The sequence below is a fragment of the Podarcis filfolensis genome (assembly GCF_964270895.1).
Source record: "Podarcis filfolensis genome assembly, chromosome: 10".
Classification (NCBI taxonomy): Eukaryota; Metazoa; Chordata; class Lepidosauria; order Squamata; family Lacertidae; genus Podarcis; species Podarcis filfolensis.
In genome coordinates, this window is record NC_139612.1 from 1849512 (window position 1) to 1868322 (window position 18811).

The following is an 18811-nucleotide window of genomic DNA, read 5'->3' on the forward strand; positions in this document are numbered from 1 at the left end:
TTTCTCATATTTTGCTCTGTTGTGACAAGTACACAAGGACGAACTCCCTCGTCTTTCTCTTTCTTCAGAATGAATGTGAATATTGCCAGTACCATGTCCAGTCCCAGTACCGGCGGCTCAGTTCAAAGCGGGCGGACCTGCAGTCGACCTTCTCAGATTCCCGAGCTCCGAAGAGAGCAGCAAAGAAGAGCCTTGGCTTGAAAGAGAGGCTTTGTCAGGATGGCTTTTACTACGGCGGGGTTTCCTCAGCTGCTTATGCAGCTTCAGCGTAAGAGAAACTACATCTCAGTGTCCTTCTGTGGAAGTTCCCTTCCGGATGAATGTGAACATTGTTCACTTGCATTTTTTCCTGAATTTAACTTTATTAGATCAGTTTAAAACAGGGGCGGGGGACCTTTTCAGCCAGAGAACCACATTCTCACTTGGGCAACCTTCTGGGGCCACAGATTGGCGATGAGCAAGGCCAGAGGCAAAAGTAAATTTTCCCTTTGTATGGAAGACTCCATGGACTTCATGGCAGCGGCAGTTTGATCCATCTTTTAGATTTAGGGAAGCTAGTCTCAAACGTTTGTTGGGGGAGACCTAGGTTTTTTGGGGAGGAGTTATTTGTCCTGTCTTCACGCTTTTTATGATGGAGGACCGCTGTAGCCACCCCCAACGACACATTCTCAAGATGGAGGGGGAGGGAACAGCTGCAGTCGCCTGCGGTTCCTGCGAAATGTTTGCCATCTTGCCAAAGGTTGCAGGCAGCTTTACCTGCAGCAATTGCATGTTGATTGCCCTCTTAGAAGACAAAGTCCAGCAACTGGAGGGCATCCTGATCAAATTTGCAGATGACACCAAACTGGGAGGGGTGGCTAACACCCCAGAGGACAGGATCACACTTCAAAACGACCTTGACAGATTAGAGAACTGGGCCAAAACAAACAAGATGAATTTTAACAGGGAGAAATGTAAAGTATTGCACTTGGGCAAAAAAAATGAGAGGCACAAATACAAGATGGGTGACACCTGGCTTGAGAGCAGTACATGTGAAAAGGATCCAGGAGTCTTGGTTGACCACAAACTTGACATGAGCCAACAGTGTGACGCGGCAGCTAAAAAAGCCAATGTAATTCTGGGCTGCATCAATAGGAGTATAGCATCTAGATCAAGGGAAGTAATAGTGCCACTGTATCCTGCTCTGGTCAGACCTCACCTGGAGTACTGTGTCCAGTTCTGGGCACCACAGTTCAAGAAGGACACTGACAAACTGGAACGTGTCCAGAGGAGGGCAACCAAAATGGTCAAAGGCCTGGAAACGATGCCTTATGAGGAACGGCTAAGGGAGCTGGGCATGTTTAGCCTGGAGAAGAGGAGGTTAAGGGGTGATATGATAGCCATGTTCAAATATATAAAAGGATGTCACATAGAGGAGGGAGAAAGGTTGTTTTCTGCTGCTCCAGAGAAGCGGACACGGAGCAATGGATCCAAACTACAAGAAAGAAGATTCCACCTAAACATTAGGAAGAACTTCCTGACAGTAAGAGCTGTTTGACAGTGGAATTTGCTGCCAAGGAGTGTGGTGGAGTCTCCTTCTTTGGAGGTCTTTAAGCAGAGGCTTGACAACCATATGTCAGGAGTGCTCTGATGGTGTTTCCTGCTTGGCAGGGGGTTGGACTCGATGGCCCTTGTGGTCTCTTCCAACTCTATGATTCTATGACTTGTGCTGGTGCAAAATGTTTAACTGCTGCTCCACATTGTGTTAAATGTTTTGTGTTGCTGGAGTTTTTAGTGGTTGGTTTATTGGTCTCTACATGCTGTGAATGGCCCACAGAATGCAACTGGATAGTAAAAAACAGATAATTAGGCACAGTTTTTGACTACCCTACTATAATCACAACCACGGTGATTCCACTTATATGGGTGGTGTCATTCCCTCTGTTGAGTTGCGCTCTGCTTTACTTCTTCAGTGCAGCAGCTGCCGCCCCAAAGAAGAAAATCCAAACAACTCTGTCCAATTTGGTTGTAAGAGGAGTTGATGCAATTCTACAGGAGACCAAGCAGAAACTGGGTAACACGTTCTCTTCTGTTTTCTTAAAATGTCCCCTTGCTGTAAAATGTCTTTAACATCCGTCAAACGTGGATAGCTCAGTCGGTTGCGCAGGAGACTCTGTAAACCATGGTTTGCAGTTGGGAGCCAGCCTTGGGAATGTATAATCTTTCACCCTCTCCCTTTCTCTGTCAGGTTTTTGTGTTACTTGAAGACTGGCACAAGCCATGGCCAGCCCTAACCATGTTTCCTCAAAACCTGTTTCAAATTGTGGCTCATGAATGAAACTTGGCTGGTGTTCATGAGGGTTACTTTTGGTTCACAGGTAGCAAGATACCATGGTTAATACTTCAAAGGGAAGAGAGAGGGAGGAGATGTTCCAGAGACTAACTAAGGAAGAACAAGTATATTTCCAAGGCAGGCTCCCCATTTGAAAAGTATGCCTAGGCCAGTGGTGGCCAACCTTTTAGAGATCAAGTGCCCAAACTGCAACCCAAATCCACTTATTCATCACAAAGTGCCAAGACGGCAATTTAACCTGTATACAGTGGTACCTCTACTTACGAACGCGATCCGTTCCAGGGTGCCGTTCACACCCTGAAAAGTCCGTAAGTAGAGCGCCGCTACTGCACATGCGCAAAGTGCGTAGATTGCTTCTGCACAAAGCGCAGGCAAACCCGGAAGTAAACATTTCTGGGTTTGCCGCGTTCATGACCTGAAAGTTGCGTAACCAGAGCGGTACGTAACTAGAGGTATGACTGTATCTCATTTTTTCTGTGTGTTTCATGTTTCTTCTTTATGACTGCTGGTGTAATAAATAATCCTTCATAAAAGTTATTACATAACATTCTTCATTAAGTTATCTTTCCATTCATATATAATTTTATGACCTAACAGTGCTTTTTTTCCTTTAAAAATGATTAGGAGTACTCTAATTTTGACTCAAGAAAATCAGTTCAAATTGGGAAAAATAAATACAGTGAATTTCTTCTCCTATTAAATTCACAAAATGTATAGGGGTATGTGTCCCCATGTAAAAAAGCACTGGTATTATTCAAAAAAAAATTGGTGTTATGAGCCATCAAACCTCTGAAATACACTTTTCCCAGAAGGTTCCACACTAGTGTACACCACTAGTGTACACTGGAGGGCTATACTAAGAGCCACCCTCTCCCAGTTGTTAATTTGGGATAATAATAATTGTCTGTGTACGCACATACAAATATGTGTGTGTATATATAATTAATATATATATTCCCCCCAATGAAAGAAGGCTTGAGCTTCATTATGAGCCCTGTCTTTGCATCAGATGTCAAAGAAATAAACAACTGTTTGACTTTTAGAAGACATCTGAAGGCAGCCCTGTTCAGGAAAGTATTTTGCATTTGAAGTCCCCCCCCCCCCCTGTTTTTAACATTCTGTTGGAAGCCACCCCGAGTGGCTGGGGACACCCAGCCAGACTGGCGGGTTAAAAATAATGTATAATAATAATAATAATAATAATAATAATAATAATAATAATAATAATATTTTTGCCACTTCTTCAGCTGCCATTTGATCGCAGCCTCTACGGAATGAATTCCTTTGTTGGCTTCTGTGGGACAGCCCAGTGAACATATAAACCTAGCAGTCCCTTCTTAGGTTGCTATCTTTATATGCTTGCTGACTGACCTGGGAGTTAAACCCTGTTGAACTCAAGGCAACTTACTCCTGAGTAGAAACAAACTGGAGAGAAGCCATGGAGCATCAAAAGTCACACCTGTTCCGCACCTCACTCGCACGCCAGTGTCGCGTGGCTCTAAACGCACCCAAGAGCAGAGCAGGAAGGCGGGTTGGGCACAACCAGACTTGATGGCGGGGAGGCGGAGCCAGTCCAGAGGCAGGTGCCCTGCAAGCCCTCCTCCTCCTCCCACCCCCACAGAACAGCTGGTCGTAGGCTTGACAGCGTTCCTGCATCACAGGAGCCTTCCTCTACTCCTCCCTCCCCCCCCCCAAGGGGAAGTGGCCAGGAGCTCCTAGGTGACCACACACATGCCCACAGAGAGGGCGCTGAGTGCCCTCTCTTACACATGTGCCATAGGTTCGCCACCACTGGCCTAGGCTGTTCTTAATCTGTGTGCTGCTTTCATCCCAGGTTTAGGCTTCTTTGTGTGTGCTTCGAGTAGTATAATTTTGACTAGTCACAACACACGAGTTGTGTTCCTTGAGGCTGCATTGCCTTAGAGTTGCCAGCCAGTGGTGATCTATTTAGCTATCTCACAGGCTTCTGCAGTTTTAGTAGGAATGGTTCACTTGTCCAGTTTTAAATATCTCCTAAGGGCTAGAAATTTGTTTTGGATTTTCTTTGAAGGGCAAGCAGGACTCAGCGTCATCAACCACCTGTGACTAGTCTGTGAGTCTGCTGCATTGTTACATTGCATGTTCTGTTTCAGGTTTGCCAAAACAACCTTTGCCATGTTCAGAGGAATTCAAAGAACTATTGTCAGTGCCCTCTTTTGGAGCAAGAAACCTGAATAAACACCTAGCCAAAGCCAGTGCGCCAGGTATGTCTGCGGGGGGAAAGCAACCTATTTGACTCCTGCTGAGCAACATCTGACTCACCTACAACTTTATTTATGTCCTCCCCAGTATCTGTTGGGAAGCAAAATCCAGCATTCCAGTCCATCTCTGCTTCAGCACTGATTAAGCAACAGAAGCAGCAAATGCTGGAAGCCAGGAAAAGGAGGTCTGAAGAGATGCAGAAGAGGTAACACCATGATGGTCATGTGAGGACATGGTTCAGTAGTAGCCCAAACTGCTTCTTTTTCAGTGTTATTCGCTGTAGATGTGATACACTCAGTAACTTAGAATCATAGAACTGTAGAGTTGGAAGGGACCATGTGAGCCATCTAGTCCAACTCTCTGCAATGCAGGAATCTTTTCCCCAACGTGGGGCTTGAATGCACAGCCCTGACATTTAAGAGACTCATGCTCTACCAACTAAGCTATCCAGCATCTATTAATTTAAGTGAGTCAGCTCTGAGTAAGACTTAGTTGGATCTCACCCCATGCTATTTCAAATCCAATATTAAATATCTAGCATATATAATACATTTTTATTTATTTCTACTGTTTACTCAACTTGTTGGTCCCTTTATGCAGGTGTCTCAAGATGACTCACAGAATAAAATCCAATCCAATTTTTTAAAAAACCAGCGCAGAAGCTCATAAAACCATTAAAAAATATCCTTCCATTTTCCAAACTAACTAAGCATACCAAGGAAAGTTGAAGTTGGCATATCATAAACAAAAGGGGGGAAAGCCTCCAGTAAAATCAAAACTGGGTCATAGGAATCTGCCTTCTATCAAGCCAGATCTGTTGTCCATCTGGCCCTTTATTGTGTATCACAAGGATTGGGGTTAATGAGACCCAACACGTGTCCCAGTTTGGCCTGCAAGGCCGTTTACCCAAACCATGCCCTCCTGCCCCACACCTGTCATCACATGTAGCCTGGGAGGTGGGGCAGGTAAGGGAGCCTTAAGATGTGCTCTCAGGGGCTCTTTGGCAAGGGAGCCTTGCTGGCGCCACCAATCGGCTGATTGGCTCTGATCTCAAGGCCTCTGGGCCACAGCGCAGGCTCCCCATGGAGACCTCCGTGGCGCAGCTGCACCTGCAGACTGCAGGGCTTGGGAGTCAGCGCTGATGAGCTGATGGTCAATAACTTCAGGACCCGCCTAGTTGGGCACATGGCAATGGAAAGATGGGTCACCTGATGATCTAATGGTGTTGCAGGTGGGAAACGCAGGATCCAGCTGAGCAGCCACATTCAGTTCCCTACCCCAGTCTACAACTGCTCTTGTGAATTTCCACATTTGAGACGTGTGGCCCAAGATCCAACATTTTGGAGAGAGGCCTCAGATGGGACAAGCTGACATCCCATGGCTGCTCTGAGTCTTTTCCATCCCTACCTGAATATGATATAAACTTGCGGTGCTGAGAAAAATGCCTAATCAGGATCCCTGCTGCTGCTTCCTAAAGTGATTATGTTACTTCCATTTACATTTCACACTGGCATCAAGCAAAGTCATACAGTGGTACCTCAGGTTACATACGCTTCAGGTTACAGACTCCGCTAACCCAGAAATAGTGCTTCAGGTTAAGAACTTTGCTTCAGGATGAGTACAGAAATCGTGCTCCGGTGGCGCGGTAGCAGCAGGAGTTCCCATTAGCTAAAGTGGTGATTCAGGTTAAGTACGGACCTCCAGAACGAATTAAGTACTTAACCTGAGGTACCACTGTGCTTGGAGTCAACCCAGTGAAATCAATAGACTTAGCTGGAGATCACTCTGGCAAACTCAGGTTTGGGTGTGGAAGGGGGTGGGCTTACAAGTGGCACTTGGGGGCACTTGGCGCACTGCCAGGCCCATTCCACAGCCATCCAAACATGATCTGGGCTTTTTCTTTCTTTTTTTTTTTTAAATAATTTTTATTAACTGGCCAATCACATCAAATTAAATCACATCACATAAATTCCAAATTACAAAGCCAAATTTTTAAATTTTGTTGGGGGAACCCATACTTCAAGATCCAAAGGGGGATTCAAATCATCTTCTTATTACTGCGTTAGTGTCCAAATCAGTCCCAATCAGTCCAGACAAAGTTCATAATTCTATCCAGTCTTATCTTGGTGTTTCCACATCATATCTTGTTCATATAATTTCTCTTTTTCTTTTACGATCTCTTCTGTTAGTCTCCTTAAGCCGATAAGCAAATATAATAATCCTGTGTGAATTTCCCGTTCTTCCAATCTAAGTCCAGATGGTTTCCATATATCTCCTTCGTAGATAACATCACTCTTTCCATCATAAATCAGGCATTTTTCGCTCTTAAATCCCACAGAGGAGTTAATCCACGATATGTAAACAGCACTATTTCTCTCTTTCTCCTCCCAGACCCAAGAGCTCCAACAATGCCTCCCAAGATGGCGACGGCATTTTTAACTGCGTCATTCCAAAACTCTTAACTTTCCAGCTTCGTCTTGAAACATTGCTTTGGTTCGAAAGTTTATCTCCACACAGCCTTAAATCACAGCTTAAGTCCTTAAAGTTCTGACTCATTAGGGGAGGGGATTCTTGTTAAATGATCTGGGCTTTTTCTTAATCCAGGATGGGCGAGCTTGCCAACCACTAATTATGTTTTTACTACCCTGCTAGCTCCAGCAGACTTGTGTAGCTAAACATAATTGGGGGGGGGGCGAGGATCAGGACCCTAAGCTATGGAAAAGCTTCCCTACTTAAAGTCGGTTGTTAATCCTTGCAGATGAAATTCTTTGGAAAGAGGAGTGTGCAGTTGGTGGTGGAGGTGGAAAGGCCTGTTTCTCACCATGCCGTCTTTGGCTCAGGAAGCAGGCAGGGTGTCTTGTCGTTTTCTGCCTACATGCCATGAACCTAGAAGCTGGCCTGAGGCTTATGCGCTACTTGGTTGACACTCCCCACCCCCCGTAGACATGTGTTGGGAGAAGGCTAAGCCAAAAGATTCCTTGGCTGTATGAAAGCAAGATGTCTCCTGACCTTGAGTATTTAAACCTCTTCCTCTAGCATTGTAGTTTCCAAACTTTCTACCTTTAGTGAACCTTTCTACATCCTGCTCACCTTCCATGAAACCTCCATGCATTGCAAAGCACTCAGCAGCACGTGTGAATTGAAAGAGTGTGGCCTCCAAACTCGGCACGCCTAATTGTGCAGATGCACCTTGCGCAGGTGGCCCAGCTGTCTTTCAGGAAAGCTTGGCTGTCATTACTGGTTTTCTCACTGAGAAACCCTGATGAGCTTCTGAAGGGCTCCCAGTTTCACCACAACAGTCTGAAAAGCCCCTTCTCTACAGAGTCTTAACAGGATTTTGGGTCAGAGAATCCTGTTTTCCTACACTACCTCCCCAAGCAAGATGATAATGGATTTTGTCCTTTTGTTTAAGGTTTCTTCAAAATACAAGTCATGCAACTGTGGCAGCAATGCCACCTTCCTCAGGACCAGCGGTGCTACGCTCTCCAACTCCCGCTGCAGAGTTTCCCAAAGCTGCCAAACTGTCAAGCCCCGAAACTCCTAGACTTGGCACAGGCTTCTCTGAAGGAGACGATGTTCTCTTCTTTGATAGTTTGCCTCCTCCGGTGCCCAAACTGAATGGCTTGGCAGAAGCTAAAAAGGTATCAGCTCCTCAAATTCTCCCTAACTGCTGCCCCATGGGTACAGAGTCATAGTACAAGGATCAGTCAAGCTGCTAATAGCTTGTAACTTCGTCATTCCAGGTGGGCTTGGAGACCAACCATTGGGTTGTCAAAGATTTGTGATAAGGTTGCCAGCTTTTTAGCCCAGCACAAAGGACTGTGGGAGTTTTCAGGACTGGACATACACTGTGCTAAAATACAATAATAGGATGGGTTTTATTATTTTAAAATGATTATTTCGATTGTAGCTTTTGCCTTGTATGTTCAGTTGTAATAGACTTTTAGCCAATTTAGTTGATAAACAGGAAAGTAATTATGTGAGTTTTGTAACTTATCACAGCAGCCTTCACAAACTACAGTTCCCAGGATTGGGGGGGGGGGTGTCTGATCTGTGCAATGGGGTGTTTGTGGGTGGGTGATATTTGTGTGTGATGGAGAACAAGCATTGGCCTAGTTTCCACAAGCACATTAGAGCTGTGAGAAGGGGTTATATGGTCTTCAGTGACATTTAAAGTCTACTCAGTATTGATCCAGAGCAGATTCCAGTGTATAGTGAGCACAGTAAAAACTTAAACACATTGCCGGGTTCCCAAGAAATAGACAGAGGTAATTGTCTTTCTTCCAGCAGAGCTTTACTGCTACTGAAGGCAAATGATCATAATGGTCACAAATCCAATACATTCAGGATTGGAACTGTCCATAAGAAATCCAGTTGCAGCAGACTTAACTTAAGCTTACAGTATAATAAGACTAAACCTTAACACGAAGCGTACTATGTGCAGAACGCTGCACCAGAAGGAAAAGAGATAGAAAGAGAAAGTGGAAACCAGGCTCCTTCTGGCCTATTATTATAGTCAGCATGACTTTGAGAGAAAGATAATAGGACCAGTTTAAAGCAGCTGTACTCAGCTTCTCTGAAGGAATAACCCAAACATCATGAACCTTATGCTTGCTTGTTTCACACAGAGAAGCTCCCAGAGGCTCCCAGAACCCTCTTCAATTAATTACACATCAGATCAATACTTTCTACACTAAGAAATGCAAACTGACATTCAGCTCCAGTGATCCTTGCTGGCTTTTCATACTGGTTTTAATTGCTGACTTTTGCTACATGTCTTGAGTCTTTCTTTTGTTGTTTTTAGATGGCAGCTATAAATAAACTACGTGCAAAAGGCTGGGTCCTCGCCAAAGTGGACCCAAACAGCATAAAAAGGAAACGATCCAGTCTAGACATTCCGGAGATTTCTGAGAGAGCTGAGAAAAACATCCCTCTGTCCCAAGGTATGGAAAGTCTAGAAACTTTTTACAAAGATAGCCACAGACTTGCATCGGAATTAAGTCGCTTGGGTCCAGCCCAGTATTTCAACCAGCTGGTGTCAAGCTGAATGGTTTGACTTGAAGTTGCTCCCTGAGACATTGGGCAGAAAACAGCGCAGACTACAGGCAGCGGGCTTCCATCTTTCCTTTCTCGCTTAAATGTCTGGTTACGGGCTACATGCCTGCTCTGTGGAAATCCCTGAGATTTCTGTGCTGGAAATCACTGGTTTCTATGCGAACAGAATTGAGGTAGCAAAAGAGGACAGCTCTCCTGACTTCTAACTTGATTCATAACATTTGTATAAAGTCCCTCAACATAATTTGCTGCCTTCCGTGGCTTCAGTATTCCTGCCAGTAGATATTTATACAAATTTTGAATTCTCTCTTCCTCATCCATTTTTAGAAATTCATTTCCCACCACTGGCTGACAGACCCATTTACCTCTGAGCAGATCTCATTCCCTTTTCCTCTGTTGTCAGTCACTGGCTGTCAAGTGGCTGTCAAGTGGCCTCTTGAGTTTACCCTGAGAGTTGCAGCTGAGATGCATGACCAAAAATACCCCCACAGCAGCAAGAGTTTGCTCCTTGGAATGACTGGGGAAATGAAGGATCTTGGCAGGTTATGTAATAGGTTCACTGTATATTGTTGAAATAATTTCCCTGTTGGATCCAACCAAAGGCCCATCTGGGGTATCCCTTGTCTCCAGAAGTTTCCAGCCGGATGACCCTGAGGAATCTGGTAAGTAGGGCATGGTGGAGAAAGGCGTGCCCTTTTTTTTTGTCTGGGGTGACCCAAGCAAATCAAAATTCTGCATATTAGAGAGGCACAGGTAAAAGATCTCTGTTTGTATGGCACACTATCTATGCAACACCTACTGTCAGCGGAATGCATTACCTTAGTTTCTGTTGCAGCAGAATACAGTGGTGCCTCGCAAGACGAAATTAATCCGTTCCGCGAGTCTCTTCGTCTTGCGGTTTTTTCATCTTGCGAAGCACGGCTATTAGCGGCTTAGCAGCTCTTAGCGGCTTAGCGGCTATTAACGGCTTAGCGGCTTTAAGAAAAAGGAAACAAACTCACAAGAACTCGCAAGACGTTTCGTCTTGCGAAGCAAGCCCATAGGGAAAATCGTCTTGCGAAGCAAGCCCATAGGGAAAATCGTCTTGCGAAGCGACGCAAAAACCGAAAAACCCTTTCGTCTTGCGCGTTTTCCGTTTTGCGAGGCATTCGTCTTGCGGGGCACCACTGTATCCTTTGGAAATAATGGCTAAGCACGTGTATATGTTTCTCTTCTGTTTCTGTAGATGTTGATGCAGCAGAACCTGCTGGAAAGAAACTACGCCAGCAGCTTGCGTACTTGGAGTCTGATGAATTTCAAGAGATCTTGAATGCTAGATCCAAACACATGGGTGTCCTTAAGGAGGTAAGCCCCTCCCGCATACAAGGGAACTGGCTGGGAATGCCTGCATGTGGGTGCTATTGGGAGCGTGTAAAGAGGAAAGGATCCTGCCCAGCAGCAGAAAATAGGACTGTGTCATCTTGAAGAGACATGCCTAACAGTTTTGCAAGAGAGGCATTACTCTCATCTGATCTGCTGGCCTGCATTGTGTCAGAATTCACTACCAGAAATTCAGCATTGACCATTTTCAGTGCAGGAGAAGAGACTGCAGTGGGCTTCACATCTGACCCCTCAACTGCGTTTCCCAGAAGTCTGCTTTAAGAATGTGGCAAATATTGAAAGGCCAAGCAGACTTCTGGGAAATGTAGTTGCTGACCAAAGAAGAATCTGAAGGCAGAGAAACATTTTTCTGACAAAGGCAAAAATATGAGTTCTTCATAAGTCTGCAAAGCAGGGGTGGGGGCCTCAGACCCAGGGGGCCAAATGAGGGCCCCTGGGCTCTCTGTCTGGCCCTTGGGACCCTTCCCAGACTATACCCCTCAGTGGCCCTGCTCTTTCCCCTCCTCGAGTGGCTTTGCCTGGCTGGAATGTGTCCTTAAGCTGCGACCATGTCTCTTGTTGGCGAGGTGGGCGTGACTTGCCTGTTGCTGCACTTTTACCTCTGGCCTGGGCAAGTGTGCCTGTGAGGGAGAATGGCCCACAGGCTGAAAAGGGTTCCCCACCCCCACTGTCACATGATTACACAACTTCATTTTTTGTTATCAGACGTTTGTCTTATTTGTTGATGTTTGCAGTGGGAGGAGCGGGTGCCTGGTTTATTTTATTTTTTGTTTTATTCAGCTTTGAGTACCATTAAATATCCCAATATATGCTTTTTGTCTTTAACAACTGACCCTTGTCTTTTCACAAGGCCTCTGGCTTTGCTGTTTGCTCAGTAGATGGCACTCTTCCTCTGAATCAGCGCTGAATCAGTTCCCTTCTGTTGTTTTGGAAATGCATGCTGCCTTAGGCATCATCCAGCAGACCCTGCAGTTTTCCTTTTTAAGTGTATATGAATGCAGTTGCCTTTATCAGGAAATTCTCTGCGGGCTTTTGTGTGTCCGCGCCCTTTTTGTACCCATGCATGTTGAACACTTACATGTTGAACACTGCCTCCAAATGAGACGTTGCATAGTAGATACCACAGTTAGAGCTTTTGGATTTCCTCAGGTGCAATGCCTTTTGAGGGAGAATGGTTCAGTTACAAATTGTCAGATGTTGGGCTTTTGAGTGATGAAAGATCAAGTGGTTTTACATAATATATTCGAACTGGCTCTAAGAATGACTGCATTTCAGGGATGAAAATGTTTCCAAGCAGGACTTCCGGGTTAGCGTGATCGGCTAATGGCGGATTCCCTCCGAGCTCCGGAGGGAATCGGCTGCGCAGGAGCTGGGTCTGGCCGACGCAGGGACCCTCAGAAATCACAGGCGCTGAAGCCTGTGAACCTGGTGACTCGGCGGGCACCATTTGCACCCCCCCCCGACCTGCGAAGGAGCCTTTTTAAAGGCATCGGAACGGGGGACGGGGTGAGCGGCGCGGTGCTGAGAGTTGACTGCTCCTCCTGCGGAGTGAAGCCGCATGGCATGGTCGGAGAGCGCTGACTTCTTCTTGTGAACAATTGGACTCTAAAAGTAACAACCCGTGAGTAGTACGGAAATTGGACTTGTAAAGGAATTTTTTTTGTTGAATTTGGCACGATCGGGGAAGGTGCAAACAGGAAGTCCGCCTCCCCGTCTTGTAAATAATTTAAAGCAAGGACTAGTTAACTAAGGTCGAGAGAATTTCTTTTTCTTCATTGGCTAAAAGATATTAATTTCACGATTTGGCAGTATAAGCATAAATAACTTTACCGGAGGATAAGAGCTAATTTTGAGAGCTGAAGTGCCACCCCCCCCCCCCGGACCCGGGAGTGATCCGTGAGAGAGCCCGTTGAGGAGATATAGAAGAGTTTGACAGCTGTCAAAATTAGCTGTCAAGAAGGAAAAAGAGAACTTTGTTTCTGCTGTCTCTGCTGGAAATATTTGTTGCAATTTGGTTATATTTTGTTGAAAACAAGGAAGAACTGATACAAACTAACTTGACTTTTGGATTTGAACTGGAAAGAATACAGTGGTGCCTCGCAAGACGAAATTAATTCGTTCCGCAAGTTTTTTCTTCTTGCGAGTTTTTTGTCTTGCGAAGCACGGTTTCCCATAGGAATGCATTGAAAATCAATTAATGCGTTCCTGTGGAGACCGCTTGCCAGGCTGGGGTGCGGAGAAGGGCTTTTCTCCCCACCGCAAGCCTTCAGGACAGGTACGGGAACAGAGGGGAAGGCGCGCAGCGCTTCTCCTCTGTTCCCAGGGTTTGCGGTGGGAGGAGGGTTTTTCCTCCCCACCGCCAACATTCAGAACAGCATTCTGAATGTTGGCGGTGGGAAGGAAAACCCTCCTCCCACCGCAAGTCTTCAGGACAGCCATCCGAAGGCTGGCGTGGGGAGAAGGTCTCTCCGCCCCACCGCCAGCCTTCGGAGGAGCCTTCCGAAGGCTGGCGGCGGGAGGAGGTCTCTCCGCCCCACCGCCAGCCTTCGGAGGAGCCTTCCGAAGGCTGGCGGCGGGAGGAGGTCTCTCCGCCCCACCGCCAGCCTTCGGAGGAGGTCCGAGGACAGTGGGGAAGACGCACTGCGCTTCCCCGCTGTCCTGGAGATTTCCCTATGGGCTTTCGTCTTGCAAAGGAAGCCCATAGGGAAATTCGTCTTGCGAAGCGCATCGAAAAACGGAAAACCCTTTCGTCTAGCGGGTTTTTCGTCTTGCGAGGCGTTCGTCTTGCGGGGCACCACTGTACTAAGTTACCAAAATCCCTCTAGAGGGGGATTTGGGACATTACAAGAATGGCTGGAGGAGGGAAAATTCAAGCTGGGTTGGACAGAGCCTTTGTTCTCTTGGGAAAGTTACAAGGCCAAATGGATGTTTTGGCTACAAATGTTGCAACTCTGAACTTAACAGTAAATAATATTATTGAATTTGATAAGGATTTGACTCAGGAAGCCCATGCAGCTGGACAAAAAGAGAAACTTGAGAATTTTGAGAGTGCGGAGAAGGAGACATACGTTGTTTCTGAAGAAAAGGAAGGAGGAGCTGTAATTTTGCAGATGACAAAGGAGAGCCAGAGGCCTGACATGATGGTTACAAAGGAAAATAAGTATTGGATGATGAAAATCTGGTTTGAATTGGAGATTGAAGAATGGAGAGATCTCCTTATGTGGAGATCTGAAGACCTATGGATTACTAATTTGATTAAGGTGGAAGTTGGAGCTTTCGGGACAATTGGACTTAAAAGGAGTAAGAAACAAGATTGAGGCTCCGCTTTTAAGTATGGAGGTCTGGCTGGAAGAAACATGGACCTTACGGGGACAGAGCTTCTCCGAGACCTGGTGTTTAATACTAAAGACTATCAAAAAAACCGGCAGAGAGGAATTGAGAGAGAATTAAGAGCCTCGGATGTGAGGTCTCCAGGCTGATAGTAGATTAAGACTGATGGACGTCTGTTGGGGATCGAAACCGGGAAAGGAAGTGGTGGGGTTTGGGAATCCAAAGGGTGTATAATTATAATCTGGTTTTTTTTTATTTTGTTTTGTTATTAGTAAGAAAATTGGGGAATTCGTGGAAGGGAATTTGGGTTGACTTTAGAAAAAGGTTTTAAGAATGAGTATTGATGTATAAATATGGATGTTTATAAGTGAAAATTGGTTTGCTTGTTTTTTAAATGAACTAAATATAAAAAGGTTAAAAATTGGGGATAAGAACTTGTTGAACTAACAATTTGAATTGGAATATAAGAAGGGGAGGTGCGGGGAAGTCAGGGAAATATGTCATTGAAAATACGGAAAATATGTGTTTTTTAAATCTTTTTTTGTTCTTTTTTTATTTTTGATTTTTTTACTAAGATGGAAAATTTTAATAAACATTTATTTAAAAAAAAGAAAAAAGAAAATGTTTCCAAGCAGCCCATCAGAATCTGATAGTTCAAGAAGGGGTCTGAACAAGCGAAAAAAATACAACTGTGTGTGTGATTTTTTATATATATATATAATTTCAGGATGAGGATTCAATTGAAATTAATTGCTTATTGTTTCTGAAAATCCTTTTTTCAGCTATGTGGGGTTTTTTAAGTTTCATTTACAGTGTTAACAAGTTTTATATTAGCTGTTTACACATCTAGATTAAAGTTTCATCTCTCCTCCTGCCATAGTTTGAGGCTGAGCTGCAGGAACGCTATTTTGAGCCCCTGGTGAAGAAGGAGCAAATGGAAGATAAAATGCGGAGCATCCGAGAAGTGAAATGCCGTGTTGCAACGTGCAAATCGGTGAGTGAAGCAGACCCTTGAAGTGCAGCTTGATCAGCGTTGGATGAAAAATTCATTTTGACCCTCAGGAACCTTTCCTCCAGAAATCTGCTCAGGAGGGGATCCAGGGCTGCCTTTTTCCTTTCACGATTACAGCTGCTTAGAACAGCTCCATGGCTGCACAGAAAAAAGGTTGCTTTGAAATGACTGCATCAAACATGCAGTCCCTTTCCTGGAAATTGTGCAGTCAAAAAGATGGCAGTGTCCCTTGTAGACTTAGAAGCATTTTAAAACCACTTCTTCCCTTCCCTTCCCCCCCCCCTTCTGTCACAGCCGCGGAGGAGGTAGTTGCACTCTTTACAGCTTCAACATGTTTAAAGAAAGGAGAAGCAAGTCTTCTGGCCATCTCATAAGTACAGTGTGGACCAGGGATGAGGAACCTGTGGCTCTCCAGATATTATTGGACGACATTTACTCCCATCCTCCCCACCATTGGCCATGCTTGCCGGGGCTGATGGGAGTTGTATTTCAGCAGCATCTGAAGGGTCACAGGTATGGATGCATGCATGAATCGGTTCATCGATTATGTGGCTTAACCTGAAGATCTATATTCTGATCCATGCATGGGTCTGATGGGCAGGCAAAATAGGTAGGTATGTTCCAAAATATGAAGTGAACTGCAATCCTCCCATCCTTAACCCCAATAAGGCATGTCAAGGACTCCACGCTCCGCACTGCATGTACTCACGCTCCTGCAAAAACACAGCGCATCCTGCTAGGGGCTTAAACTGCATCTCCCAAGCATATCAGGATGTGACCTGAGTTTTGAAGGCAGCCCCAGGTCAGTGGAAAGTGATCCTCCCGTGAGGTGCCATAGCATTTGAAAAAATAATAGCATTAGCGGAGTGGGTTGGTGCCAAGAAACAAGCTATAGCTTTCCTGTGCCTCTCATAGCACATGTAGTCCCAGGGAGGTAGAATGTCCTTGTTGGATCCACCTTGGTTTGTGGCCTCATGCACAGGTCAGTTTGCTCTCCCAAAAGGAATATTCACCGTTAAAAGCCCACTCTTACTTATTTCTTATTACATTTTCACCCCATCTTTCCTCCATTTTAGCCTCACACCCACCCTGTGAGAGAGGGTAGGCAGAGCCATAGTTCCTGGCCCAGGGCATGGCAGAGTGGGCTTTGAACCTCGCTCTCCTAGGTCCTAGTCCAGCATTTGCAGTCTCATAACCATCTAAAGCTTTGTAGCCAAGTCCTGTTGAATACAATGATAAGCAGATCCAGGTTGTATTTTTCACACTGGTATCCTGTCTTTCCGAATAACCCAGAATAGTGAAACCTTTTGAGGTAGGCTAGAGTGAGAGAGCAAACTTTTCTGTGGCCAACTCATCCCTGTCCAAGTGTTGCATGTTGTTGTTATTTATTAAATTTGCATATCACCCTTCATCTGTAGCTCCCCAGGTCAGTTCACAGCATAAAAACACATTATTATTATTATTATTATTATTATTATTATTATTATTATTAATTTATTTATTATTTATACATACATACCCACCCCGCCCATCTGGCTGGGCTTCCCCAGCCACTCTGGACGGCTTCCAACAAAATATTAAAATACAGTTACAGATAGGTAGCCGTGTTGGTCTGCCATAGTCAAAACAAAAAAAATTTTTTTCTTCCAGTAGCACCTTAAAGACCAACTAAGTTAGTTCTTGGTATGAGTTTTCGTGTGCATGCACACTTCTTCAGATACACTGAAACAGAAGTTGCCAGATCCTTCTATATAGTGAGAAGGTGGGGAGGGGTATTACTCAGAAGGGTGGTGGGAATGGGTGGTTGGCAGATAGCTGTGATGAGCCTGTTGACTACTCTTAACGACTGCAATAGGTCTTACAGGAAAAAGCAAGGGGTGAGAAGGTGAAAAATGGCTTTGTCATGTATAATGAGATAAGAATCCAATGTCTTTGTTCAGACCAGGTCTCTCCATGGTTTTAAGTTTGGTAATGAGTTGCAATTCAGCAGCTTCTCTTTCCAGTCTATTTCTGAAATTCCTTTGTAGTAATACAGCTACTTTGAGATCCTGTATAGAAATACATTTTTTGGACACTACTATAAAAATACAGGATGGACGCATAGACACCACCTTATACCGTAAACCAACTGACCGACAAACATATCTACATGCCTCTAGCTACCATCCCAAACATACCAAACAGTCCATTGTATATAGCCAGGCACTACGTTACAGCCGTATCTGTTCCAATTCTACAGACAGAGACTCTCACCTAAGAGATCTACAGCAAACCTTTTTAGAACTAAAATACCCAGCAGATGAAGTTAGACAACAGATCAACAGAGCCAGACAGATACCCAGAGAGAACTTGCTGCAAGACAGACCCAAAAAAGAAAATAACAGAACACCTCTAGTCATCACATACAGCTCCCAAGTTAAAACAGTACAACGCATCATCAGAGATCTACAACCTCTCCTGGACAATGACAGTTCTCTTTCTCAAGCTCTGGGAGGAAGACCTTTCATTGCCTACAGACAGCCACCTAATCTTAAACAACTCCTAACCCACAATAATACTACAACCAGATGTAACACGGACACTGGCACCAGAGCCTGCAATAAACCCAGGTGCCAACTTTGCTGCCACATACACCCGGACAACACCATTACTGGCCCCAACCACATCACACATACCATCTCGGGACTATTTAATTGCTCATCGTCTAACATTGTATATGCCATCAAATGCCAACAGTGTCCCTCAGCTCTCTATATTGGACAAACAGGCCAAACCTTACGCCAAAGAATAAACGGACATAAATCGGACATCAAGAATAACAAGACAGAGAAACCAGTAGGAGAACACTTCAATCTCCCAGGACATTCTATACAGGATCTCAAAGTAGCTGTATTACTACAAAGGAATTTCAGAAATAGACTGGAAAGAGAAGCTGCTGAATTGCAACTCATTACCAAACTTAAAACCATGGAGAGACCTGGTCTGAACAAAGACATTGGATTCTTATCTCATTATACATGACAAAGCCATTTTTCACCTTCTCACCCCTTGCTTTTTCCTGTAAGACCTATTGCAGTCGTTAAGAGTAGTCAACAGGCTCATCACAGCTATCTGCCAACCACCCATTCCCACCACCCTTCTGAGTAATACCCCTCCCCACCTTCTCACTATATAGAAGGATCTGGCAACTTCTGTTTCAGTGTATCTGAAGAAGTGTGCATGCACACGAAAACTCATACCAAGAACTAACTTAGTTGGTCTTTAAGGTGCTACTGGAAGAAAAAAATTTTTTTTGTATTAAAATACAGTCATCCATCCAACATTAAAAGCTTCCCTAAACAGGGCTGCCATAAGAACAAGAACAAACCCATCACACAGCATTTCATTGTATTAATTGCTGGTGATGTGGCTGCATATTTGTATTTAAGACTTGCAGAAGATGGACCTCTTTTCCATCATTA

At 44.8% G+C, this 18811-nt stretch overlaps 1 protein-coding gene across 6 annotated transcripts in view; it reads left to right on the plus strand.

Annotated features, from left to right (window-relative positions):
- MCM10 (minichromosome maintenance 10 replication initiation factor) overlaps positions 1-18811 on the plus strand; it is a 36737-nt gene that overhangs the window by 14513 nt on the left and 3413 nt on the right. For all 6 annotated transcript variants that reach the window (XM_083575044.1, XM_083575043.1, XM_083575046.1 and 3 more), the window contains 8 exons: positions 69-268; positions 1953-2053; positions 4465-4575; positions 4661-4778; positions 7986-8214; positions 9378-9516; positions 10854-10972; positions 15219-15332. In XM_083575044.1, coding sequence (XP_083431170.1) covers positions 69-268; positions 1953-2053; positions 4465-4575; positions 4661-4778; positions 7986-8214; positions 9378-9516; positions 10854-10972; positions 15219-15332 — 1131 coding nt within the window. The remainder of the gene's footprint in view (positions 1-68; positions 269-1952; positions 2054-4464; positions 4576-4660; positions 4779-7985; positions 8215-9377; positions 9517-10853; positions 10973-15218; positions 15333-18811) is intronic.